The sequence below is a fragment of the Peromyscus californicus genome, unplaced genomic scaffold, assembly GCF_007827085.1.
Source record: "Peromyscus californicus insignis strain IS unplaced genomic scaffold, ASM782708v3 Scaffold_6__1_contigs__length_162567912, whole genome shotgun sequence".
NCBI lineage: Eukaryota > Metazoa > Chordata > Mammalia > Rodentia > Cricetidae > Peromyscus > Peromyscus californicus.
Window position 1 is genome coordinate 160,760,324 of NW_026294584.1, and position 23,881 is coordinate 160,784,204.

At 43.3% G+C, this 23,881-nt stretch overlaps 1 protein-coding gene across 1 annotated transcript in view; it reads right to left on the reverse strand.

Moving 5' to 3' along the window:
* The window catches only part of Tmtc1 (transmembrane O-mannosyltransferase targeting cadherins 1), a 225,567-nt gene that overhangs the window by 85,446 nt on the left and 116,240 nt on the right, over window positions 1-23,881 (reverse strand). Inside the window, 1 exon segment of the mRNA XM_052719103.1 lies at window positions 17,140-17,329. Within this exon segment, the coding sequence (XP_052575063.1) occupies window positions 17,140-17,329 (190 nt within the window).

Here is a 23,881-nt window from a genome sequence, read left to right on the forward strand (position 1 = left end):
CTCAGGTTCTCAGTTGATAACTGACATCCTAGAGCTGAACTGACCACAGGAAGACCCAGTTAGAGGTGCTGGCTTGTCACACACCCATCTGTGCCCAATACACACCTGTCACCAGAGACATCTGACATGAGCACAGTTGGTGGTGATCACTGCCCACCACTCTGGGAAGCCTGAGAACTTTACTGCTCAGTCTGTCCCCACCCCTCTTCCATGGCCTCAGGACTGTACAGAGGGCAAAGCAGCTGGGCAGAGCCAGGCATTGAGTGGTACCCTCTCTTAAAGAAGAAGCCAAAAGGTCACTAGCAGGAGCCAAGTTTTGCATAAAAGAGATGCTGTTCTGATGGCAAAATTGAGGGTGCCCATGAGGGTCAGCTGAATTGCAGGGTTCCTGGTACCTCTCAAACTAAGGTAAAGTGGACTTTTATTATTATTTATTTATTTAATTTATTTAGAGACAAAATCTCTCTGTAGTCCTGGTTGGCCTTGACATACAACAATCCTTCTCCCAAAGCCTTCCCAGTACTGAGATCATAGGCATGGCTACCAGGACTGGCCGCAAAACTTTTTAAATTAAAAAACCACTATGAGCTGGGTGGTGGTAGCACACACTTTTAATCCCAGCACTCAGGAGGCAGAGGCAGGTGGATGTCTGTGAGTTTGAGGCCAGCCTGGTCTACAGAGTGAGTTCTAGGACAGCCAGGGGTACACAGGGAAACCCTGTCTCAAAAAACTAACAGAAAAAAAAAGAAGAAGAAGAAAAGAAAACTCACTAAATTGGTAAAGGTAAAGGTAAAAATTTTCTTAGTATTTGTAAAGATATTTTTTAGTCTTTGTGTAACTAAAATTAGTGAAAATTAACTTGTAATGGTTCTATTAACTAAAATCTCTCTCCACAGAGTTGGGAACCCCGTAGGAGAAAGAGGAGGCAGAAAGAATGTAAGATCCAGAGAGGATGGAGGACACCAAAAAAACAAGGCCCTCTTAATCAGCATGAGCAAATCTCATATGAATTCATAGAGACTGAAGCAGCAAGCACAGGGCCTGCATGGGTCTGCACCAGGCCCTCTGTGCTTATATTACGGCTTCTGGTTTAGTGTTTCTATAGAATTCCTGAGTGTGTGAGCAAGTGGGTCTCTTTTTCTTGTGCCCTCTCTTGGGCTCTTTTCCTTATGTTGGTTTGTCTTGTCTGACTTTAATGTGATAGTTTTGTTTTATCTTATTATATTTTATTTTGTATATTTTTAAAAAATGAATGAACGAACGTAAACCTAGCACTAGGGTGAAGGTTAACAACAGCACTGTTGTCTGCACCTGCTAGGAAAGAGAAATCAACTTTCTCCAGTGGAGTGGCACAACTAAAGCTGGGTGGTAGGAAGGAGGAGGAGATCTGGACAGACTTGGGGGAGGGGAAGAATACAATCAAAATACACATAAATTTAAAAATAGTTTTAAATAATAAAAATAATTTTAAAAAAGAAAAGTGGCTTTTTTATATTTACATGTTGTAATAGACACTGTAGATGGAACTGTACTTCCGTGTGTTTATATGCAACAGATGTGCTTGAAGAGTTTTAATTAAAATACACTTGAGGATATTGAATGTTGTTAGTTTAGTGGTAGACCCTGTAATCCCAGTACTCATAAGGCAGAGGTAGGAGGACTGCTGCCAGTCCCAGGCTAGCCTGTGCTGCAGAGGGAGACTGTTTCAGAAACAAACAAAAGCTTCAGAGTAGAACTTGGTCTACAGGCAGCTAATGGTTGCTAGGGGAGGAAGAGGCATTTCCATTGCTGGTATGGCCACAGGTAAGCAGCCTCTACTCCTGTAAATAAACACTCACCCAGGATCTTATAAGGAAACTGAATGAGATAAATTTTTTTTTTAAAGCATGAAAACAGAAGAGTACAAGGTGGGAAGATCAGTAGAGGGAACCGGGAAAGGAAAATGGAGGGCAAAGTGCTAAAAATACATTATATAATGTATGAAAATGCTGTAATGAAACCCATTATTATGTATAATTAACACATGCTAATAAACAACAAAGAAGGAAACCAAGTAGAACTTTCCATGTCACATACTGCATCTTTAATGACTTCCATAAATATTTAAAGTACTATATTACTTTTAATAAGTAGAAAAGAATAAGATAATATCAAAAAACATAAATAAAATTCCCTACCAGGAACTACAAATACTCTAAATATGCAAAGTAAAAGATTTGTCACCAGGATTTTATTAAAATCTTTGTCTTATTAACTATCATGTGCAGAGTAATGAAATTTCTTGGAGAGATTCCCTACGATTTGAACAGTTTCTCTCAAATGATTTCTTTCTGTTAGTAATAACCTACAGGAACCAAACTCCTTAGACGAAAAGGGATGAATGTCATTTTAGTGGCTTCCAAATCAGGTAGGCACAGAGGAATGTTATGTGTGTATGCATCATGCACATATACATACATATGTATATATTTCTAGGATCTCCCCAGATTGCCAAATAAAAATGTGAAAAAGAAGAAGAAAACGAGGAGCCAGTTGACTGTGTTTAAAAGCTACAAGCTGTCTGTTTTAGTTTTCTTTCTGTTGTTGTGATTAAACACTCTGACCAAAAGCAACCTAGAAGAAGAAAGGGTTTATTGTGCTTACACATCCAAGTCACAGTCCATCACTGGAGGAAGTCAGGGCAGGAATTTGAAGGCAGGCCTGATTGCTATTCTACATACCATTATCTCTATCCAAGGAACTTGGTTCACAACCAAAGAAGTGAGACAGGAACCAGGGTGAGGCTTGGTGGTCAGAAGGTAGGCTTATGCTCAGGTAGCTTTCTTATGCAGTTTAGGACCACTTGCCTAGGGAATGGTGTCACCTACAGTGAGTTGGGTCTCCCTACATCAATTAATAATCAAGACAACTCCTCACAGACATGCTCACAGGCCAGCCTGACCTCAGAAATTCCTTAATTAGGATTCTCTTCTTGGATAATTCCAGACAGTTAATCAGGACACTGTCATTCTCATTCGGGCAACAGTCTAAGGTTGCCAAGGGTATTTCAGTTCAAGGACCTGGACACATAGCAAACAACGAACACTCACCTCAGAATCCTGTTGTACCAGGTCAGGGATTTCTCACTAGCAAACACTGAAGATAAAGCCCAGAGTGAGTGCCTTCTCTATTCTCAGCTCCTCATTATCCTTGAATCTATACTGAGTACCTTGAAAATAATCTTTTTAATTCAGTTTTAGTTTGTAGAGATTGTTGACTTTCACTTTCAGCTCTTTGAAAGCTAACGTCCAGAAGAAATCAATCTCTGATCTCCATTTTAATAGATCTAACTCTATGATTCATTCAAAACACCACAAAAGCTGTTATGTGTAGTAATGCTTTTATGGATGGAGATAATAGACTGAGTCAGGTGGCTGAAAGACTGACCTTACCCTCAGCACTCTACTTCAGAAACCAAGAACACTGTTCCAGACTGCAATAGACCATGCTGAGGTAGATGGATCAGAGAGTCTATCTGCTCTGCACAAAGGACCTTGAATCCATTCCCCAGTGAAGCCACTGACAGTCACATTCTGGGTGGCTGTTTACATTCTTACCCTAGCAGCCTTTCTAGCCTCTACTTTTCTCTGGCAGTGACTAGCTTGCCTATCTATGGCACAGCTCCTGCCTAGAATTTTTATGTTAGTCTCTGAATACTGATTGTTCCTCCAGGCTCATGCGTGACTTAATCCCAAGGCTCATGTTCAAAGTATTAAGAGTATGAAAACTTAACTTGATAATGGCATTCAGAGGTAGAGTCCTGTAAAGTGATTAGATTTGATGTAGTCATTAGCATGAGTGAATCCTTTAGACCTTATGAAGAAGACCACACAAATGAGCGCTATATGCATACTTCCTCCATGATTATGATACAGGCAAAGAGGGACCCTCACCAAAGTCTGTGTCATGCTGTGTGGACTTTGAGCTTTCAAAACTGTAAGCCAAACAAACCTCTTTTAAAAGGAGTTAGCCTCAGATATTTTGTTATGTCAACAAAAACCAGATGAATTCATTCTCTAAGCTGCCACTCTCACCCTATGTGTCCTGCTGGGACTCGGGCTCAGGGCAGCAGGGAGAAGGCTGCAGGGACAGAAGAGAAAGCAGCTTTAAGGAAGATCAGAAGTCTGGCACAGGAGCTGGTGAGGCTGGCTCCAGAACACCCAAACATGTTCCTGTCTCCACATAGTGTTGATCACTGCTTTCCTGTTTGGCTTCAGCCCTTTGGTAAACCTCTTATTTTAAGATTAGTGAAGCTATAAACATAGCATCTAAAAACCAGAAGGATGGGGTCTGGAGAGATAGCTTAGTTGATAAAATGCTTGCCTTGTAAGCATGAGAACCTGAGTTGGATCCTAACACCCATGTGAAAAGCCAGATGTCATAGTGTCCTGTAATCTCAATGCAGGGGGAGTGGAAATGAGTAGACCCCTGGGGTTCACTAGACAGCCTGCCTGACCTACTCGATGAACGTTAGGCCAGTAAGAGACCCTGTCTCAAAAACCAAGGTGAGTTGCCAGAAGAATGACAGTCAAACTTGTTCCTTGGCCTCCACATGCTCACAGACACACAAACACAAAATTCAAAGCCAATTCCTGGGGGCTGGTTACAGTTGCCTCCCTCCTCACTCTGCACACTCAGTCAGGACCCCTGACAAAGCTCTAAGAAGGTGGGTCAAGGATAGTCTCCTAGGAGATGAGCATACTCCATATCTCAGGTTGGACTACTGTTGGTTCTCCTAGACTGATATTGGAGGGACGAGTTCAACCGTAGCAGGATGGGTTGAACACCAGTGTGGCGGCCCTGTACTCTGCCTGGCTCAGGCTGGTGGTGTCATTTCCTGACTTTCTTGAGTGCTGAGATTTCCTGGTAAATGCTCACAGAGTGAAAATATAAAGGGGGAAACGAATGGAGAGATTATACTCGCTCTGAGACAAAAGGAGAGAGCATAACTCCACGCCTTCTCTCAGCCAGTTTAAACACTGCTTTTTCCCAGCCCAGACTCCTGGCCAAGAGGCACTGCCAGATTCTCTAATGAACAGAGCCGAAGGCGGGCTGAATCACAGCATTCAAAACCGACATTTTGGATTTCTGGTCTTTGATTTTGAATCTTGGTTGTTTTTTCTGAACAAAGCTTTGTGTTTGATTTGTACTTAATTAATGGTCTGAACTTTCTTGCCAACACTGGTTCCTGAGATTTCTACTTCTTATCTCATTCAAGTGTACAATTATACAATTACACTGCAGGGTTAAATGAGGTGGAATGCTGAAGTGCTCAGAGTAAGGTAGTCTGAGCATAAGCTAATTTATAACTTTACTTGGAAATGTAAAGTCAGATTTTTACTTAAACGTGTTGTTAAATGTTTAAAGAAAAATCAAGGCAGACATCTTCAAAGGTAACTTACAGGATAATGAGTATAAAAGCATTCATTTGCTTTAAGCTAGGCAAGCACCCAAAAGGAGTTCAGAGAAGTCAGAAAAGTAGAAAATGCTGCTAAATAAATCTTCACCCAATTAGAATGAAAATATTTCAGTAATTTAGGGAGGCACGGGGGAGTCAGAAATGACTGTCTTCATTGCTAGCTTTGGTTCTGAGCAAACATGAAAACAGGGAGTAAAACCTACATATTTTTGTTTTAGAAAGGGTTAGACTGGAAGGAAGTGGCAAGATGAACCATCTTCTAAGGGTCTACTCAATTTACAAATCCCTCTGTGACCTGCTAATCCGCATTAGTGGAGGACAGGAAGAGGCAGGAACATATGCTGGGGGAAAGCTGCCATCAAATTTCAGGATGTGGCTTTTGGCAGTTACCTGTCAATCCAACCAGTGGGAAGTGAAGGTTTCAAACTCAGGCTGAAAGCTAGGCATGGCTGTGCACACCTGCCATCCCAGCACTTGGGAGTCCAACCTGGGCTACATAGTGAATCCCACCCCCCACCACCCCCCGCCCCGGCTCTGTGTGTGTGTGTGTGTGTGTGTGTGTGTGTGTGTGTGTGTGTGTATGTGAGGAAGTGTGTGCTCACCAGTAAGAGCGTGTGTGGAATCCAGAGGTCACAATGGATGTCTTTCTCTACAGTTCACTTCTTTTGAGGCAGTCATTCAGGGAACTTGAAGCTGAATACTTGGGTTATGCGGATGTCCAGTGAGCCCACAGGCTCTACCTAGTTCTGCCTCCCGGCACAGGGGTTACCAGCACATGCCACCATGCTGGACTTTTATGTAGATTCTGGGAGTTCAAATTCAAGTCTTCATAAGCACTTGACCCACCCAGCCATCTCTCCAGCCTGAGAGACTCTTAATCCTAACCACAACAAAACAAAACAAAACACCTGAGATCTGACTGACTCCAAAGCCTGTCCTTTTTTTTACAGCCAACTTCAAGTGTAGGTAGAAATGTCAGGGCAGGAACACCAACAACGGTCAGGTGCTTTCCCGTGGAGGAAGCCAGATGAGGTGCTGCATGGTCTACAAAATCTCACCCCTTCCGGCATCTAACAGAGGGCACCAGAAGAACACAAGCCCAGGTGTCCTACAGTCTACACAGCACTGTTCCTTGTCACATGTCCTGCTCGAGGGAATCAAGGAATGGTTTGAGGTGGCCATTACTCTCCGGAAACCCAACATCCGAGACCAGACACCTAACATATACATGCTCACTGACTGAAGCCAGTTAAGACGTAACATTTGGGGCCAATGAGACGGCTCCATGAATAAAGGTGCCTCCACCATGCCTGACAATCTGAGTTTGATAGCTAGGATCCATGTGGTCGAAGAAGCACACTGACTCCTACAAGCTATCCTCTGACTTCCACACACATGCATCATGCCCACAGGTACGAGCTCACGCACATGTACGCGCGCGCACACACACACACACACACACACACACACACACACACACACACACACATTTTTTTTAAAGGCAGATTTCACAGACTTTGGTTACTGAATAACAAATTATTGTTATATCTGAAAAGGACTGTAGGGCAGATAATGATTACTTTTGACATGACAAATTAAACACTATGATAGAATTGTTCTTAGCAAATCAAGTAAAAGAAATTAATTTTAGGGACCACAGAGATACAGAGTAAGCTGAGGGACAATGGCCTTCTTAAATCTAAATCTTGATCTTGCTCTAAACAATTTACAAACTGCTGAGCATGGTTCATCTAGGACTGTAATGTGATTGACAGTCAGGGTTCACTCAGACAGAAGGGACTCAGGAATGAGGAGGAATTTGGAGAAGTACCGTAGGACCTCATCAGACACCTAGACTTCAGGAAGTGGGTCACATGTGCCTAGGCTTGTTTGGTAGAATAGCAATGACCCATGATACAAGGAGTGGTATTATGTTAGTCAGATATTTGCTACTGTAACAAAATGCCCCAGAGATAATCAATGGAAAAAATAAAAAGTTTATTTTACTCACAGTTTTGGAAGCTTTAGTCCATCATTGGTTGGATTGCTGCTTTTGGTCCTATGGGAAGGTAGCCCATCACTGAAAGGTCTAAGCCCATCAGAGTGACCAAAAAGCAAAAAGAAGAGCAAGGGGAGCCAAAGCTCCAGTGGGCACACCCCTAGTGACCTAACTTCCTTCCTCTAACCTCCTACCTAAAAGCTCAACTAGGTTCCATTAGCACTTCAGGCAGGGACCATGTCGTTAATACATGACCTTTGGAGAACATTCAGATCCAAACTCGGGTAACCACAGAATCCAAGGTCAACAAACTTAGTTCACAAGAGTGTCTCAGGAATGGAGGGAAGGGGAGAACAGTCAATCATTCTTCCCTTTGTAAGGACTCATTGAGGATCAAGGATGGATTTAAATACAGCAGAGTGATGACTGGATCTGCCTCTGCTGGGGTTGAGGAGGCAGGCAGAAGAGGAGTCAGATGTGCTCTAAGTCACTTTGTCCTATGGATGGGTGTGGCTGGCAGAAATGTTTTCTTACCTACCACACTTGTGAGGGGACTTCTACTAAGCAGGCACCCCCCAATGCAGGATGCTGTCAACATCTTTCAGTGACAAGAAGCTTTTCTTGTCTCACTTGCCGAGAGCTGTGTTTCATCTACCCACATGGAACTGCCTCAGAGGATGAACACTTGTCCTGTGCTCTTCGATTAATCAGAAGGAGGAGACATAAGGAGCACATGGCTGTTCTAGTGAAGACCCGACCGGCTTACAGGAGCATCTCTTAGCAATAACTCACCCTGCTTTCTCAGACAAACTGCAGAGAAGGGTCTGGCTTACTTCAGGTCACTCTGTAAGTGGATGACAAGATTAGGAATCCTCTTTCCTAAGCACTAAAGGAAAAGGACACTGAGATTGAGGCATCATCAGGTAGATTTGGTTTCTGTCTCCAGTCAGTTTCCTCATCTAGAATCAAAATATCTTCTCTACCAAAATGCGTTACAATTCAGGGGATATGTCCTGTTTTCCTGTTTCTGGAGTATGTGATAGTGAAAGCCTGGTGGATAATTCTTTTCTCACAGAGGCAGTTAAAGTGCTCTTTTCACAAATTACTGGCCTGGCATTCTTCCCTCATTTTTCACTATGGGTTCAACTCACCACAGCTTAAATTTACTGGACTAATAACATGGGGCAAAGGATGGAAAACAGGCTTTATAATTTAAATTGGTTTCAAACACCTGTAATTTTCCAAATCCAGCCACGTACATACCAACTTTCTTTGTTTCAAAGCAAGAAAGAGACACCCATCAAAGGGCCTGTTTCTGTCAAACACCCGGCCGTTTAATGAGAGGACACTTTATCAAAAGTAAAATCTGACATCAAAGAACAAAACAGACCCACAGTCATGAGATGGGGGTCATGCTTTTCTTGGAGAATGCTTGTGATGTTCTAAGAGAAAAATATTCTCCACAGAAAAACCAAGGGTAATGTGTTTCTTTAGCAAATGTTGGTGTTCAATTATTTTCAAGTGAAGATGCTGATATGATGGGAGCCTAAATGTATAAAAACTCAAGTTTACTTGCCAGTTACTCAAATCCAAACAAGCGGTGGTGCCTGAAACAGAGGGAATTTTCAGGGCAGTGCCAAGGAGGGCAACATTAGTAAATGCTGTTTTTTTTCCCAATTAATCATTGTTCAATACCAAATGCCAGACTCCTGGGTTACAAGCCCATAGCCAGTTTGGCCCCTTGAACTGGCCAGATCCTCTTGCAAACACTAGAGGCCTCTGGCAATCAGAGCCAGATTGGTTACAGAAAAGAAAGTATGCCTTTGACAAGACTCTGCCCCAATACAATCACTTATTGGAACATGCTGGCTTCAGGAAGCTCCAGGGACTCCCTCCTCTGCCCTCCAGCTCTCCTACCAAAATCTTCCATCATCCAGGGCTGGTAACTCATGTAACTTTGTAATCTTAGCATGTGAGGGCCTAAAATCAGAAAAACCCTAGCTCCAGGATAGCCTGGGCTACATAAAACCATGTCTCAAAAAATAAGAAGAGTTTTCCAGGAAAGGTGCCCTCTGCAGTGACCATGCAGCAGGGCACTGGGGACCCTCCAGATATGCTCTAAAGCAGCAGTGAAGCAGGAGAAACAGCTTTTCCTTGTTCTGGGTGTGGTGTCCCTTTGCTCACACTTCGGAAACAGCCGCTCATAAAGAGTGGAACTGATATTGGAGTTGACATTGCCTCCCTGGACTAGTATTTAACAGATGGCTTTGTTAGCCTGGGCATATCCTGACCCCACAATCACAGCAACACTGTGACCAACACCCCTCCCCACCCCCACACTGGGGTGGGGAGGAAAGGAGGTGAGTGGTAACAGTCTGTACAGAATGAAAAACAAAATTCTGTATTGAGAAAAGGCTGAACCACAAGGCAGAAGTGAGGAGGCCAGTCAGGCCAGGGCAATAACTTAGGGCTTACACCTTGAACCAGGTAATGGCAGGAAGAGGGAGGAAAAGTGCTCACAGTGTGACTGACATGAATTAAGTAGAAATGCTGCAGTCAGGGAAGAGGAGGGAAAGAAAAAAAACACAGAGAGGAAGCTTCAAGAATTTTGGCTCAGGCCAACAGTAGAATGCTCTGGGATGGAAAAGGCTGCTGAGGAAATAGACTGATGAGTTCACTCAGCAGTTAATCAGGGATGGTGGACTTGAGACGAGATGCACACACAGACAGCCCTTTCTTCTATTAGCTTACGATAGTGAGATGCCCTAAACATGATTTCATTTATCCTTAATACACTGTAAGTGAGAAAGAAGTTCCATAGAATGTACCATGTGTAAGAACAGAGACAGAAACACTAAGACTCCTATTACAAACTTGCTTTCCAGTGCCCTCTGCTCTTTAAGCAATGTACACATAAAATGCATATTTCCCTTTTAATGAGGGGTAGCTGTTCCCACGCTGTACTCATCCATCCCGTGGGTACTATGACCCCCCCACCTTCTAAAGAACCTGATAATCCATCCCTGTCTCATATTTCCCAATTCAATAAGCAACACAACAGGCTTTTTGTTCCCAGCTTCCTGTTTCTATTACTTTTAACTCTGAAACTCATAATTTCATATTTTGTGGCTGAGAACAGATAAAAATAATGTGCTCCTTTAAATAAAACTTTATGTTCTGATAGAAACAGAAATGACTGAATGTCCCAAGGAGTTACAAAAATATATTTGACATTTTAAGTTTAAAATTATAGGAAGTGTCTTACCGCTACATGGCAACATTAGTTCCATAGACTGGTCATTCATTGAAGTAAGAGGAATAACAAGTGTTAAAAAAGAAGGTGACAGGGCTACAGAGACTGCGCAGTCATTACCTTTCAAACACTAAGTCAGGGCATTGACTGAGGACACTAAAGTTCAATGAGAATCACACAACATACAAATCAAGAAAAGCAAATCAAGCTGTTAGCAATGCATGAAAACTTCTGTTAGTAATACACACACTCTAATTCTTCTATTAAGACACTCGGTGAGTCCTCCAGCTGAGGCATAAACATCAGAGCGGTAGGTAGGCCGTTTGCCTATTAAGTAGTATGACTTGTGCGAATGTGATTGCCCTGTGAAGGCAAAGAATAAAGAAAATTATTTAATGATGTGGAAAAACTCCTGTGGGCCCAGATCAAAGGCAGAGCAGAGAGCGCCAGGAACAGGCAGACCACATCACACAGGACACCTGGAAACATGATTTGTAGGTTTCAACTCCAGAGGAAGGAGAGCAGAGGGGCTTCACAAGTGGCATAGCCATCAACCACAAACAGAAAGCCGTGGGAAAGGCTTGGCTGTTGGCCTCTGGTTTTCAGGTAGTCACTGAATAAAAAGACGTATTTCTAGTGTGTTTTCTGCTCCACTGTTTACCACAGAGGAATAGAAGACAGTCAGCAGCCGCAGTGTCTAGAGGACTGAGAAGCAGCTGCAAAAGGAAAATGAGGACTGGGCTGGAGACCAGGCCCCAGGAGACCCTGGACTCAGTCTCAGTACCCTTGCCGGGCGGTGGTGGCGGCGCACGCCTTTAATCCCAGCACTCGGGAGGCAGAGCCAGGCGGATCTCTGTGAGTTCGAGGCCAGCCTGGGCTACCAAGTGAGTCCCAGGAAAGGCGCAAAGCTACACAGAGAAACCCTGTCTCGAAAAACAAAAAAAAACAAACAAAAAAAAAGACACTTTCTTAAAATTAATTTTTGATAAAATTTCAAGTACCTTTAAAGACATTCATTACATCTCTCAAGTTTAAAGACCATAAAGATGTGACTCCAGTGTCCACCTATTTCCTGATGCTAACTGTCCTCTTCCAACTCTTGGTTAGCATTCAGCTATAACTACCAGGGTTAGCTGGTTAATGTTAGGTCTTTCAGGCTGTCCATATGTCTAGAAATGAGCTCCAACTGGGCTATAGGAGGACTTCTGGTGAAGAGATAAAAGCCAGCATTCCTCAGGAACTTGTGAAACCAGTTCCCATCTGCCAGAAGGAGTCATTTATCTTACTTCTGGCAGAAGGGACATATGGTTCCATTGATATGTACCTGTGGCTGCATATCAAAGCCCATGCTGGCCTCCAGGCTTCCTTAGCTCCTACTCACAAGTACTTGTTATACAATTTTTCCCCAAAGTCCATGATCTCATCCTGGCCCTCTTCACTTCATATCTTGCTCTCTTTATACCCTCTGTCCTTGGCTATACACGCTGTTCTCACTAGTCTCCCCGCCCCCAATTGCGATATGCTCTCTTTCTGCTATTCTCCCTTTTCTCTCGAATACAGCCCTGACCATGTCTAGTCTGCTTTCTTTTTTCTTTACTCTGGACTCTTCCAGATGCCTCTGAATATTTTCTCTCTCTTATGCACAATAAAAACCTTTCCCTTAATCATACCATGGGATGGTCATGTTGGCAGTTTCTTTACAGTGCCACCTCACATACAGTTAAACTAGTGATTTTGCTCCTGCCCTTCTGTGACATCTGAACACAGAGACTCTATACACATCTGGAGTGGTCCTGTCATACGATCTGAATTGGGAATGTCACCCACAGGTTCAAGTGTTCCAACTCAGCTATTCTGGGAAGCTGAGACTTTAGAAGGCAGAGTCCAGCTGGAGGAAGTGCTTTGCTGGGTGGAGGACTTTGGCTAATCTTCTCACCCCATCTCTGCCCCTTGATCTGTCCAGATGTGAGCAGGCAGATTTGCCTTGCTGCCACAGCTGGGCCATAATGGACTGTATATCCAAACTGTGGATTTTTTCTCCCTTAAGTTTGTCAGTGTGAAGAGAAAAGTAACCCATGTAACAATAAAGGGCAGAGAGCGGTTGTTAGAATTTAAAGATGTTCTCTTTCACTGGGGATAAAGGGAGCTGGGTAAGAGGGAGAGGGTTGATGCTCATAAATAACAATAACTTTATATACATTCTCACTGTTTGAGCAAGCATGGGTCAGTGGTTCTCTTTGTTATTAATTCTGCTGTTTATACACAGGAGCCCTTTTGTACTCCTGGAGTTGAGCTGCAACACTTTCAGGATGATGGTGACCATGACAATGACCAGACTCTGCAAATGGCTGGAATGTATTCATTGTTCCCCTGTGAGGGCTACTGTGCCGTGTCAGAGGTCGTGGGTGCCCTGGTCTGACCTCACAGCATGGTGCAGGAGGGGAGGGGAACAGACACAGGTGAGGAACAGCAAGCTCATCACCAACCCTGGCCTAGGACTTGAGGTAGCTCTCCTCTTACACCTCCAGCACAGAGGCCAGGCTTCACTTGGGCTGTGTGGCCATGAATTTAAAGTGTGATTACCATATAAAATTAGAATCACACAAGAGAAGCCACATCTTTATCACGTACGGCAACAGCAATGCAACAACATGAAATGAGGCCGGAGAGCAGCAGAGGGTCTTTGATTAAGCTCCACAGCAACACGTGTCTCTCCCCACACTGGATGAGAGGAGAGGGTAAGTTTACTTTCAAATTCATTTCAGAAAAAGGTTACAAATGAAATTCCAGGTCTGTAGTGCTGGTCCAGGGCAAATCTGGAAGATAGCTACTGAGGTAGAAACCTTCGGCCCAAGGTCAGTGTGGCCATGGTAACATGGCGGCAGAAGGAGGAGCCAGCAGAGACACAGGCCGGAAAGCTGCCCTGGCTGTGACCACTTTGGAGCTGACCTCACACATGGGACCTTGGCAGCACAGTTTAGAACCTCAACTACCAAGAGGCCCCAAACACACTATCTAGAAAGACGGAGTCCCTGTTATCCTGTGAGGACTTTCTATGAATTAAGAAAATGTGAATGGGAAGTGCTGCGTGCAGAGAATGGGAACTAAACAGATACAAGCCAATGGAGGGGAAGGAAAAAGCAGCGTGGGCGCAGACCACTCACTGTTAACGCCATCTTCATCCTCCAAGCTCACTGCTATTTTGCCACTCACTGTATTAAAACACGATGCTCAATTCATCAGGTTTTGTAAGGAACGTTCTAGAACCCAGTGATCCACGTGTCACTATAATATGATAGTCTGTTATTCTGATGAGCAAAATGCAAAATAATTTCTAGCCATCTGGAATTATGCCTAGTTCAACGGTATGGGTCTATGGTATAACAATTTTATGCCGCAGGGTTGCCTAATTTATGCTTCAAGGATAGAGTTGTGACAGATCACACGGGCAGCAACACTTCAAATATCTTGTTCCTTAAAATAGGAAAAAGCAACAGCAAGATGTGCCTTCTTTGGGGTGTGTGTGTGTGTGTGTGTGTGTGTGTGTGTGTGTGTCCACTTGACTGCTCTGAATCCTGTTCTCAATGAGGTTGGGATGTCCATGTGCAGATAACCACTTTTGTACTCTAGCCTTGCCTCCTGGTTGAGAATGGGGGCCTTGCTCAGAGACATTAGGTGGGAACCTCTGCACACTAGGTGACTACTCTCTGGGGAGTAGAGAGGTGAGGACTGTGATGTGGACTAGCAAGAAGCAAAGAAAGGCTAGGAACGGACACTAAAGGAAGTCCCAGGAGTGACTGTAGCCACCTCTTCAGGTGAGGGGTGCAGGGCTTCCCTCCCCAGTCTGCCTCCTCCAGTCCTCACTGCAGGCACTTTCACTGCTACAGGACTGCAGCTACAGTGTCATCCCCCTAAGGACCTGAGGACTAGGTTTGTTTTCCAGGACTCAGAGCTGCAGCTGTGACTTGAACTGATCTCAAGAAATCATCAGGAAACTGAGATAGATACACAAATAGGCACAAACCTATGGCCTCTTCCAGAAAAGAAAATTAAAAACCCCTAGAGGCCCATGCTCAGAGCAGGGGCAGGAGGCTGGAACCTCTACTTCATGACCAATCTTTGTCATTGTGAGGCCATCAGCCAAGCCAGGTGACCATCTTTTCTCCTCCTCCTCTTTTTATGCGGTTTTCCTTCTATAGGGATGCTGCAAGGCTGTAAAAGTCAGTAAAAGTCCTTAAAATTTCAAGAAGACCTGTGAGGATAACATGAAGAGCCCATATCAAACACATTACTCCCGAAAACCACTGGGCAGCATTTCCCATCACTCAGTGAGGCCATTTTAGAGGACAGGTCATTGGAAGGAAGTTATTGGGAGGAGGCCCAGAGGAAAGAAGCCCCCCAAACACACCATGTCAGAAGGGTGCTTTTCCGACGATGTAAAGTTTGTACAAGCCACAAAGAAAAGCCCATGATTCTCCTGGGGTAAATTCCTTCATGGATGGAACACCCTTCATCTCTCCTGTACAGACATACCTTCAGAGGGACTATCTCACCATGTGAGGGAAAATTAATAACTTTAAAATTTGTTGTTGAGGAAACCATTTTACTTTAAATTTTTGTTGGAAAGACCTTGAGCCAATGATGAAAAAATTCTAGACTGTTCTCCATATTCTGTAACAGAAGCTTGAATGTCTACCTGGAGAATACAAATACAGAGGAGGAGGAAGAAGAGGGGAAAAGGGAAGATGGGGAGAGAAGAAAGGGAGGAGAGGAGAGGGAGGAGGGAGACACAGCACTGAAGGAGGAGACACTAACGGGTGGGATATGACACAGGTCAGCCATTGCATGGGCAGGGACAGTCTGCACAAAGTTAAAAATCAAACTTTTACATGAATCAGCAATACGCCCAAGAGAAATAAAACATATGTCACTGATTGACTAGCATGTCTGACCAGCAAATCCAGGGGTCCTCCTGTCTCCATTTCCCTAGTGACAATACAACAGACACATGCCACAGCAGCCCTGGAATCCAAGCTCAGGTCTTCGTACTTTCACCGAAGGCACTATAACACCTGAGTCGTCTCCCAGCCCTGCATGTTTTGAGAATGCTGAGATTTTTGGTCAAAATTTTAAAATTGTTGCTATTGTTTCTTTGTTTTGGTTTTGGTTTCTGTGTGGATCTCTGGATATCATCTCTGCTGTGCCTGGCTGGTTTTGTGGCAGCCAATGATTTGAACAAAAATTATACAGAGATAAATCAGATTAGTGAATGTTTGCTCTCCACTGCTGAACCTATGTGCGTGGGAAGAGTTCATTCAGAATTGCCCCAAACAAGTCTCTTTCCAGAGTTTCATATTTGCATATAATGACCTAGCAGTCACCGTGAAGGCGTGGAGAGGCTTTCGGGCAGCCTTCTACAGCTTTCTCACTTATACAACCCCCCCCCTTGAATCCTAGCTGCTAGCCGTCATGGTAATACTTGCCTGTAATCCCAGGATTTAGGATATGGAGGCAGGAGGATCAGGAGCTCAAGGTCATCCACAGACAAAACAGAGTTCAAAGCCAGTTTGAGCGACATGAGTCACTGTCTCAAAGCATTGAACAAACAAAAATTCTAGGTGCTTTTGCTTTTTTCTACAGTTCAGCTACTTCCAACCAGGAGACTTGTGAATTTTTACCACCAGGTCTGGGAGGATGAGAATAACCCAGATGAGAGGCATGTCATCAATGTAGTGGCAATTTCCCATCAATCAATATTTTCTAGTTTTGATCATTTTTTAAATAATTGAAGTTAATAATTTTGTCCAGTTTTATATTTTTTTTCTGATTGAAGAAGGAACCATCAAATTTAAGTGGATATGGAGTCTCAATCATACCTTAAACATTTATAAGTATCTTATTTATTATGACATTATATCAAATAAATTCCTTCAAATATTAGCTAACCATTCCAGGAGGAAATTTTTACTGTTACAAAGTATCTAGACATAATGAAAGAAATTATACAGAGCTGGAGAAATGGCTCAGTGGCTAAGAACAACTGCTATTCTGCCAGAGGAGTAGAGTTTGGTTCCCAGCACCCAGTCAGCCAGCTCGCAACCACCTATACCTCCAGCTCCAGGGGATCTGACACCTTTTTCTGGCCGACACAGGCACCTATACACACATGGTATACCTACACAGAGACACATACATATACACATAAATAAAAATAAATCTTTTAAATAAAGACATGATAAAATTAAGATGGGCATGTTCTATTAGCCCTGCTAAAGACTTTTAAATACTTATTACCTATTAGGAAAACTTAATTTGCAAAGTTTTGTGAGTAACATGTGATTTTGACCCAGACCCCCATTACAAAAAGAAGCAATAGTGACAGAGATGGTCTGTTTTCAATATGAGAATCCATTTGCTCTTAGAGATTACCTTGAAGGCTGCCATGCAGTGTAGGCTCAGTAAGGCCATCACCACTGCCAGAAGGATAGTAGCAAGGTTCCTCACATCCCATATGGTCTCCACCAGAGGAATACTTCCCACTTGCCAGTCGTAGCACAGGGTGATGGGTGCCAGCAGAAGCCATACATTGAAGGCCAGGAGGTAGGCATAGGTAAGGAACCTATGAAGAGAACAGTTGTGAAATACAACTTCCCACATTTTGCAAACACTTGTTTACCACAGTTCTAGGAAATAGCATGTCTGTTCTGTCATTGTTTGTGGTAGAGGAAGACAGGGAAAGACATCAAACTGTCTACTAAACTGATTATCTGGGAACTTGTCTCACAGCTTCTAGCCACTGTGTTGGGTGCTGACTTCAACAGAATGCAAACAAGACATAGTTCCCATGGAAGATATTTAAACTTACCACACAAGTAAATACACAAAACATGGGATAAATGCAATAGGAAACCCTGATGAAGGTAAATGGCAAACACATTCTTGCTTTGTAGGAAACCCTGTCTCTTAGATCGTCTCATCTTGTTATTGTCCAGAATCTTACAATATATTTGAAAATATCTCATCATCTTGATAGTAGATTGATCCACATTAGACTATTTCAGAAAGTAAAGTATTTGTAGTAGAGATATTAAATCTCTTATTCACAGTTGGTAGGGTAGGGGATATAGGGGCAGGGAGACACCGGGTAGGTTCTTACCCCCACTTCCTGCCTAGGACAAGGCTCTGAGGTGAAGTAGATGGCATTCTACTTGAACATCTTCTTTGGGGTTAGAGGAAAGTGAGTTTACCCAAATTCACTTAGCCTACACAGTCATTAAGCGACACCCAAGGTTCTTGAGAACTTCAGGGCTCTCAGCACAGATACATTCAAACCTCTGCACGAGGAGGTAAGCAACTGCCACATGGCTTCTAGCTCCACAAAGCCACACCCAGAGACATCCACCACCCCAATCTCCATTAAAATGCTTGCCTGAGTTTCTGAATGGCTGAGCAGAGAATTTGTTCTTTGTTCTAGTCAACACCCAACAGGCCTCTCTAAGCATCCCTCATAGACTTTGTATAAAAGGGGTTTAGGATTTTGACTGTGTAGACCTTAAATACTGGAGTGAAGGAGACAGCTTAGCAGGCAGAATCCTTGACACACAAGCATGAAGACCCGAATTTGATCCCCAAAATCCACTTTAAAAAGTCAGGCATAGTTAATACAGGTGCTGGTGTGGTGGAAACAGGGCAATCACCAGAGCTCTATATACAGCCAGCAAAACCTAATGAGTGCAGTGAGAGACCCCCATCTCAATGGAGGTAGACAATGTTTCTAAGGTAGAAGGTGACCTCTAGCCTCCAAACACACATTTATTCCTATACCCACAGGCATATACACATGCACACATGCCTGTATTAAACAAACAAACAAACCCAGAATTATCATTCTCTAGGACCTAAGAGCCATGCTTGAAACTCCAACCAATGAGGAAGGCCAAGGCATCTGTCTCCAGTGCAGTGGGGGACAGGCTTCTCACTTAGTAACTGCCAGCAAGCAGATAAAGATGACACCTTCATGCAAATTAGAATGGACTCAAATCTTCCCCCTATTGTCAACAGTTACTAAATAAAACCTGTTCTTACCACTGTAAGTGATGGAGAACCGAGTTTGCTTATGACACCCATATGCAATTAAATGGAAACAGGTAACAAACACCTTTTCTCAAAGGACTATAAATACAATAATACAAATGATATACCCTGAAAGAACAGGGAAAAGTAAGACGAATGTCATAAGAGTACAGGGCCCAAAGAGAAGCCCTCCCCTCAGAAGGGATTCTTGGAGTGGCACAGAGGTTAGAGCAGAGTTTCTGTGTTACCTTCTGTGAACTTGACAGGATTTAGACTCCCTGGGGAGTCATGCTTGTGGATGTGTGTGAAGGACATTTCTACAGGAATTTAAATGAGGTAGTAATATGCATCTTGAATTTGGGATGTATCATTCTATGGGCTTTGGGTACCAGACTGAGTAAAAGGGAAAAATTACACTGAGCACCAGCATGCATCTCTCCCTGCTTCCTGATGATGACTGCAGGCTTACCAGCTGCCTAACAATCCTGCCACCACATCCTTCCAACCATGATGGACCATTCCCTCAAAATGTGAACCAAAACAAACCCTTCCTTCTTTCATTCCTCAAGTTTTTCTTGTCCAGTACTTTCCTCACAGCAACAGGAAAAGCAGCTAATACAAGTTCCATGGCTGTGTCACTTTAGTGTGAAACCCATCAACCCAGTCACTCCAGTTGCCTCTCCCACCACCTCTTCCATCCCTTCTTTTGCAGTGAGAAATCCCCCATGTCAATGAGGAAAAACACTCTCAGATTCTTACACAGAAACAGGTGGGAGTGGGACGGCCTCAACAGTAGTTCCCACTACTCCCCTCCCCTGTAATTCTTAATGAAATGCTAATAAACAAATAGTAAAGACCGAATCCACTTAAGTCTTGGGCTTATGTGCTGTTACCTGAGAATGCTATCTCACAGCAAACCAGCAGCATTACTGTGTACTGCTTTCTCTGCATGGGAGCACGATGCTCCTCCCTCCAGTTCAGTGGAAAGTCTCTGCATGGCTTGACTGGTGGATGCTGAGCCACACATTTCACAGACAAAGCAGTTGTCATTTACACCCTCCTCTTAAAAATTGCTTAAAATATTTTCCATTTGAAATAAATATATATAGAATAGCTATCAATGACTGCTAAGCATATTAGGTTAGTGGCACTATATGATGGAGGGATCAGGTAAGTGCCTATAGCCCCAGCACTCAAGAGGTTGAGGCAGAAAGATAGCTCTGGGTCAGAGGCCATGCTAGGGTATCTACTGAGTGAGAGACCCTGTCTCAAACAACAATAAAACTAATCAGATACATAGAGCTCACTAATTCATTTTAATGTCTTAGAGAGAGAAAGCTTATTCAGACCCATGATGAAATAATCTTGTAAAAGAAAACATGACAGAAACAAAATCTTGAATTTGAACCAGTTCTAAAGCCAACTACTAATACAGAATACATACAAGAACCATCAGAACACATTACATGACATGTTGGGGACAGAATGCCCAGGATGTGGGAGAAATCACTGCACCAATGAGCTAGTTTCTTAAACATGCATATGGTAATGGGGGGCATACATAAATTAAGAATGGCCTAAGAGACCTCCCAGAGGACAGAATCTATTTATGTACTATGATGGCTGATTGCCACTTTGACAGGATCTAAAATCACCCGAGAGAGGCCTCCAGGCATATCTGTGAGGAATTATTTAAATTAGATTAGCCCCTTGGCGTACCTTATGAGATTACCTGATAAGGTGAACTGAAGTGGGAAGACCCAATCTAATAGTGAGTATCAGCATTCCCTCGGCCTCAGACTTGGACTAAATATGAAGGAGAACTGAGGCTGAGCAGTCACAGCTCTCCACTTCCTGGTCCCAGTTTGATCAGCTGCCCCAAGCTCCAGTCACTGTTGCTTCCTCACCATAATGGACTGTACGCTGGAACTCGGAGCGGAAACAAACTTTCTCCCTTAAGTTGCTTTTGTAAGGGAATTTTAACACAGCACTAGGAAAAGTAACTGAGAAAGAGGCTTGTTCAAGGAAACCACTATTAAACTAAGCTTTTATCATATAATTGGGAAAAACTATAGTATTAATGGATAATAGTGCTGGATACAGAGACTCACCATTAGGTTTTAAAGTGTGATAATGTTATATAATGGGAAAACACCATGAGAAATAAACTAGTTGAGTTTATCAAAGTCATGGTTTAGGATTTGCTTCAATATAACTGACCAGGCACAGAAGAGAAGAAAGGGTGGATGCTAATGGACCAGACGGCTGAGGACTGTGAGTGCGCCAACCGACCACTACGTGGGTGTGGGCATACCACCTTCTCCACTTCGGTGTGTATCTGATATCTTTCATGATAAAAACCTTAAATAGAGGGAGGTGAAAGAACTGCTCCAACATCTTATTTCTAGCCCCCTTTGGCTCACAGGATGTTTGCTAACTACGGAGGGCTTCTTACTTGAAGTCCACGTTTGCTTTGCCCTGCAAGTTCCCCCCCTTGCTTGTCTTCTAGGATTGCAATGTTGTACCAACTAAAGGAAAATTAAGATTCATGTTGTTTTAAGTTATAATCTTAATGAGAACAGAGTAAATCACAGATGAGAAGCAGTCACTGATTTCCAATTTGTACGGATTCTGATCATGTAGCTAGCAAACTCTTTAAGTACTCTCTGAGATACGGACATAGCAGTGGAAAAATGTTTTGCAAATATAAGCAACAAAGAAGCCATTTGGAATCACTCCAAAAGCTAATTATCTTTTAGGGAGGGCTATTTGAGCTAACTGTGATCAACAATTACAGACTTTCTTTTTAACTCCTTCTCTGTGAATTACATTCGAACTGCTAAAAATTCAGAAATGAAATAGCCTGTGCAATATTCCTGCCCTGCTGGGTTCTCATTTTTTTTTAAAAAGGCAAGAACAAAAACAAAATGAATTATTTACCAAGTTTCTACTATAAATCCCATTAACGGTGGAAACCACAAAAATGTCTTGCCAACTCAGAGAACTGGAAATTCAATGTAAACAATTTAATGATTCATTTTTATTGAGAACCCAGTAATGATTGAAGGAGGGTTTCATAGTCAGAAGTGAGCAGCTCACGCTTATAATCCCAGAATTTGGGAAGCTGAGGCAGGAGGGTCACTGTGACTTTAAGACCAGCCTGCACGACTGTCATGGTTAACCTTAACTGCCAATTTGACACCATCTAGAGTCATCTGAAAAGGAGAAGCCTCAGCTGAGGAATTGCCCAGATCAGGACGGTCTTTGAACGTTAACTATGAGGGATTATCTTGAATCCTGGTTGATAGAACAGGACCCAGTCAACTGTGAGCACCAGGCCAGCCAGGGCTAGAGTGAGAGGCCCTGTCAAAAACACATAATGACAGAAAGAGATCATTACAGAAATGCACAGGAAGGATAAGCTTCTTGGAGAAGAGCACCCACCAAACCACCCCTACTGAAACTGTATGTAGCTCTGGAACCAAACTCTTCATTTTTGTGAGGAAAAAAATTAAAGTGATTTAAAGGCAGAAATACACATGGCTTGTGCCTTTGCCTTTGAGTGAAGAAAGAGGATGGACCCACCACACTCCTTGTTGAGACAGATGCCTGTGACTGGGACATAGGAACAAAACCACACTACAAGCAGTAGCTCTTGCTTGTTTTACGTAATGAACATTGCTGCTAGAATCATCCTCTTCTTCACCTATGGACCTTCACCCATTCTCCCTGTTAAACAACCTCCCTCCACCAAGGCACTGAATCTCCAGTAAGTGGATTTCTGGGTTGACTTTGTCTTGACTGTTAAGGATAGTACTGCTATGAACTCGGTTGAAATTAGATGCTAATATCACCTAACCACTGGGCATTTAGCCCTGTTGGACCCACTGGATTTGGGGTTCAGGGTTGTGGGTTTTGGTGATCTTTTCTGTCCCTCTACTGCAGCTGCTCACGGTCACCCTTTCAGCTCCTAATAGCTCCATTCTTGCTTCAGTAGACTGCCTCAGGTCCCTAGACCCCAGGAATGACAAGGCTCTGCAGACACAACCTGCTCAATATCATCTCTAAAACCTTTTCCAGAACATCCTAAGAAAGCCTCTTCCTATATGGCCTTTCTCAATTCACAAGAAATCTTCTCTCAAGATTCAGTAAAGGGGTTGGGGATTTAGCTCAGTGGTTGAGCGCTTGTCTAGCAAGTGCAAGGCCCTGGGTTCGGTCCTCAGCTCTGGAAAAAAAAAAAGATTCAGTAAATATTAACTCATTTTCCATGTGTATCTTAGGTGCTGAAGATGATAAGCTCTGGCCCTGATTCTCACCAGGGTCTTTATACTGCACTGGTGGTAAAAAGACAGTCATGGATTATACGGTTGAATGGCGGTATTTAAATACCAAATTTCAATAAGAGGGGTGTATGTGTCTGAGCCGGGGACAACTGGGCCCTAGACTCAATAATGTATACTGTGGGTTAACAAAATGGATGGGGGTCTGTGAGGATCTGTCAGAGACCAAACATGGACCATGGAAAAGTACTAGCTAAGCCAGAGAACAAGCCCCTACCCTAAACCAGATGCCCCCAAGATAAAGAACAGGTCAGGCAGGTCAGGTAGCATAGCAACAGAACAATGGGCCCTGACCAGTGACCTTACCACCTAGCAGTCTCACGACTTGCACGACTTGCACATAGTCCTTCACCTGCACGTCCCCCTTCACCTGCATGTACGGCACATCGTGTACCCCTTCCCTCCTCCCCTCCCCCTCCCGTGCTATATAAGCCTTGCTGAGGAGAATAAAATTTGCAGCTTGATCAGAACACACTGTCTTGCTGTCGTCTCTCGTGTCTCCCCCATCCCTCTCATTCTCTCCCACAGGTGGGTCGCCCCCGATGATACCCCGCTGGCCGGGGCAAGGATCCTACCAGATTGAAGGGTTCTGCTCTCATGGCTCATGCAACTAAGAATATTTACTAACAACAAAATACCAAGGAAGAGTTTGTTTCTAAAAAAGTTAGACCTCAAACTGAATAAAACAATTCTTTTAACTGTGTTATCCATCATCATTTTAAAAGCAAACACCATCATGGGCCCTATCAGGCATATCT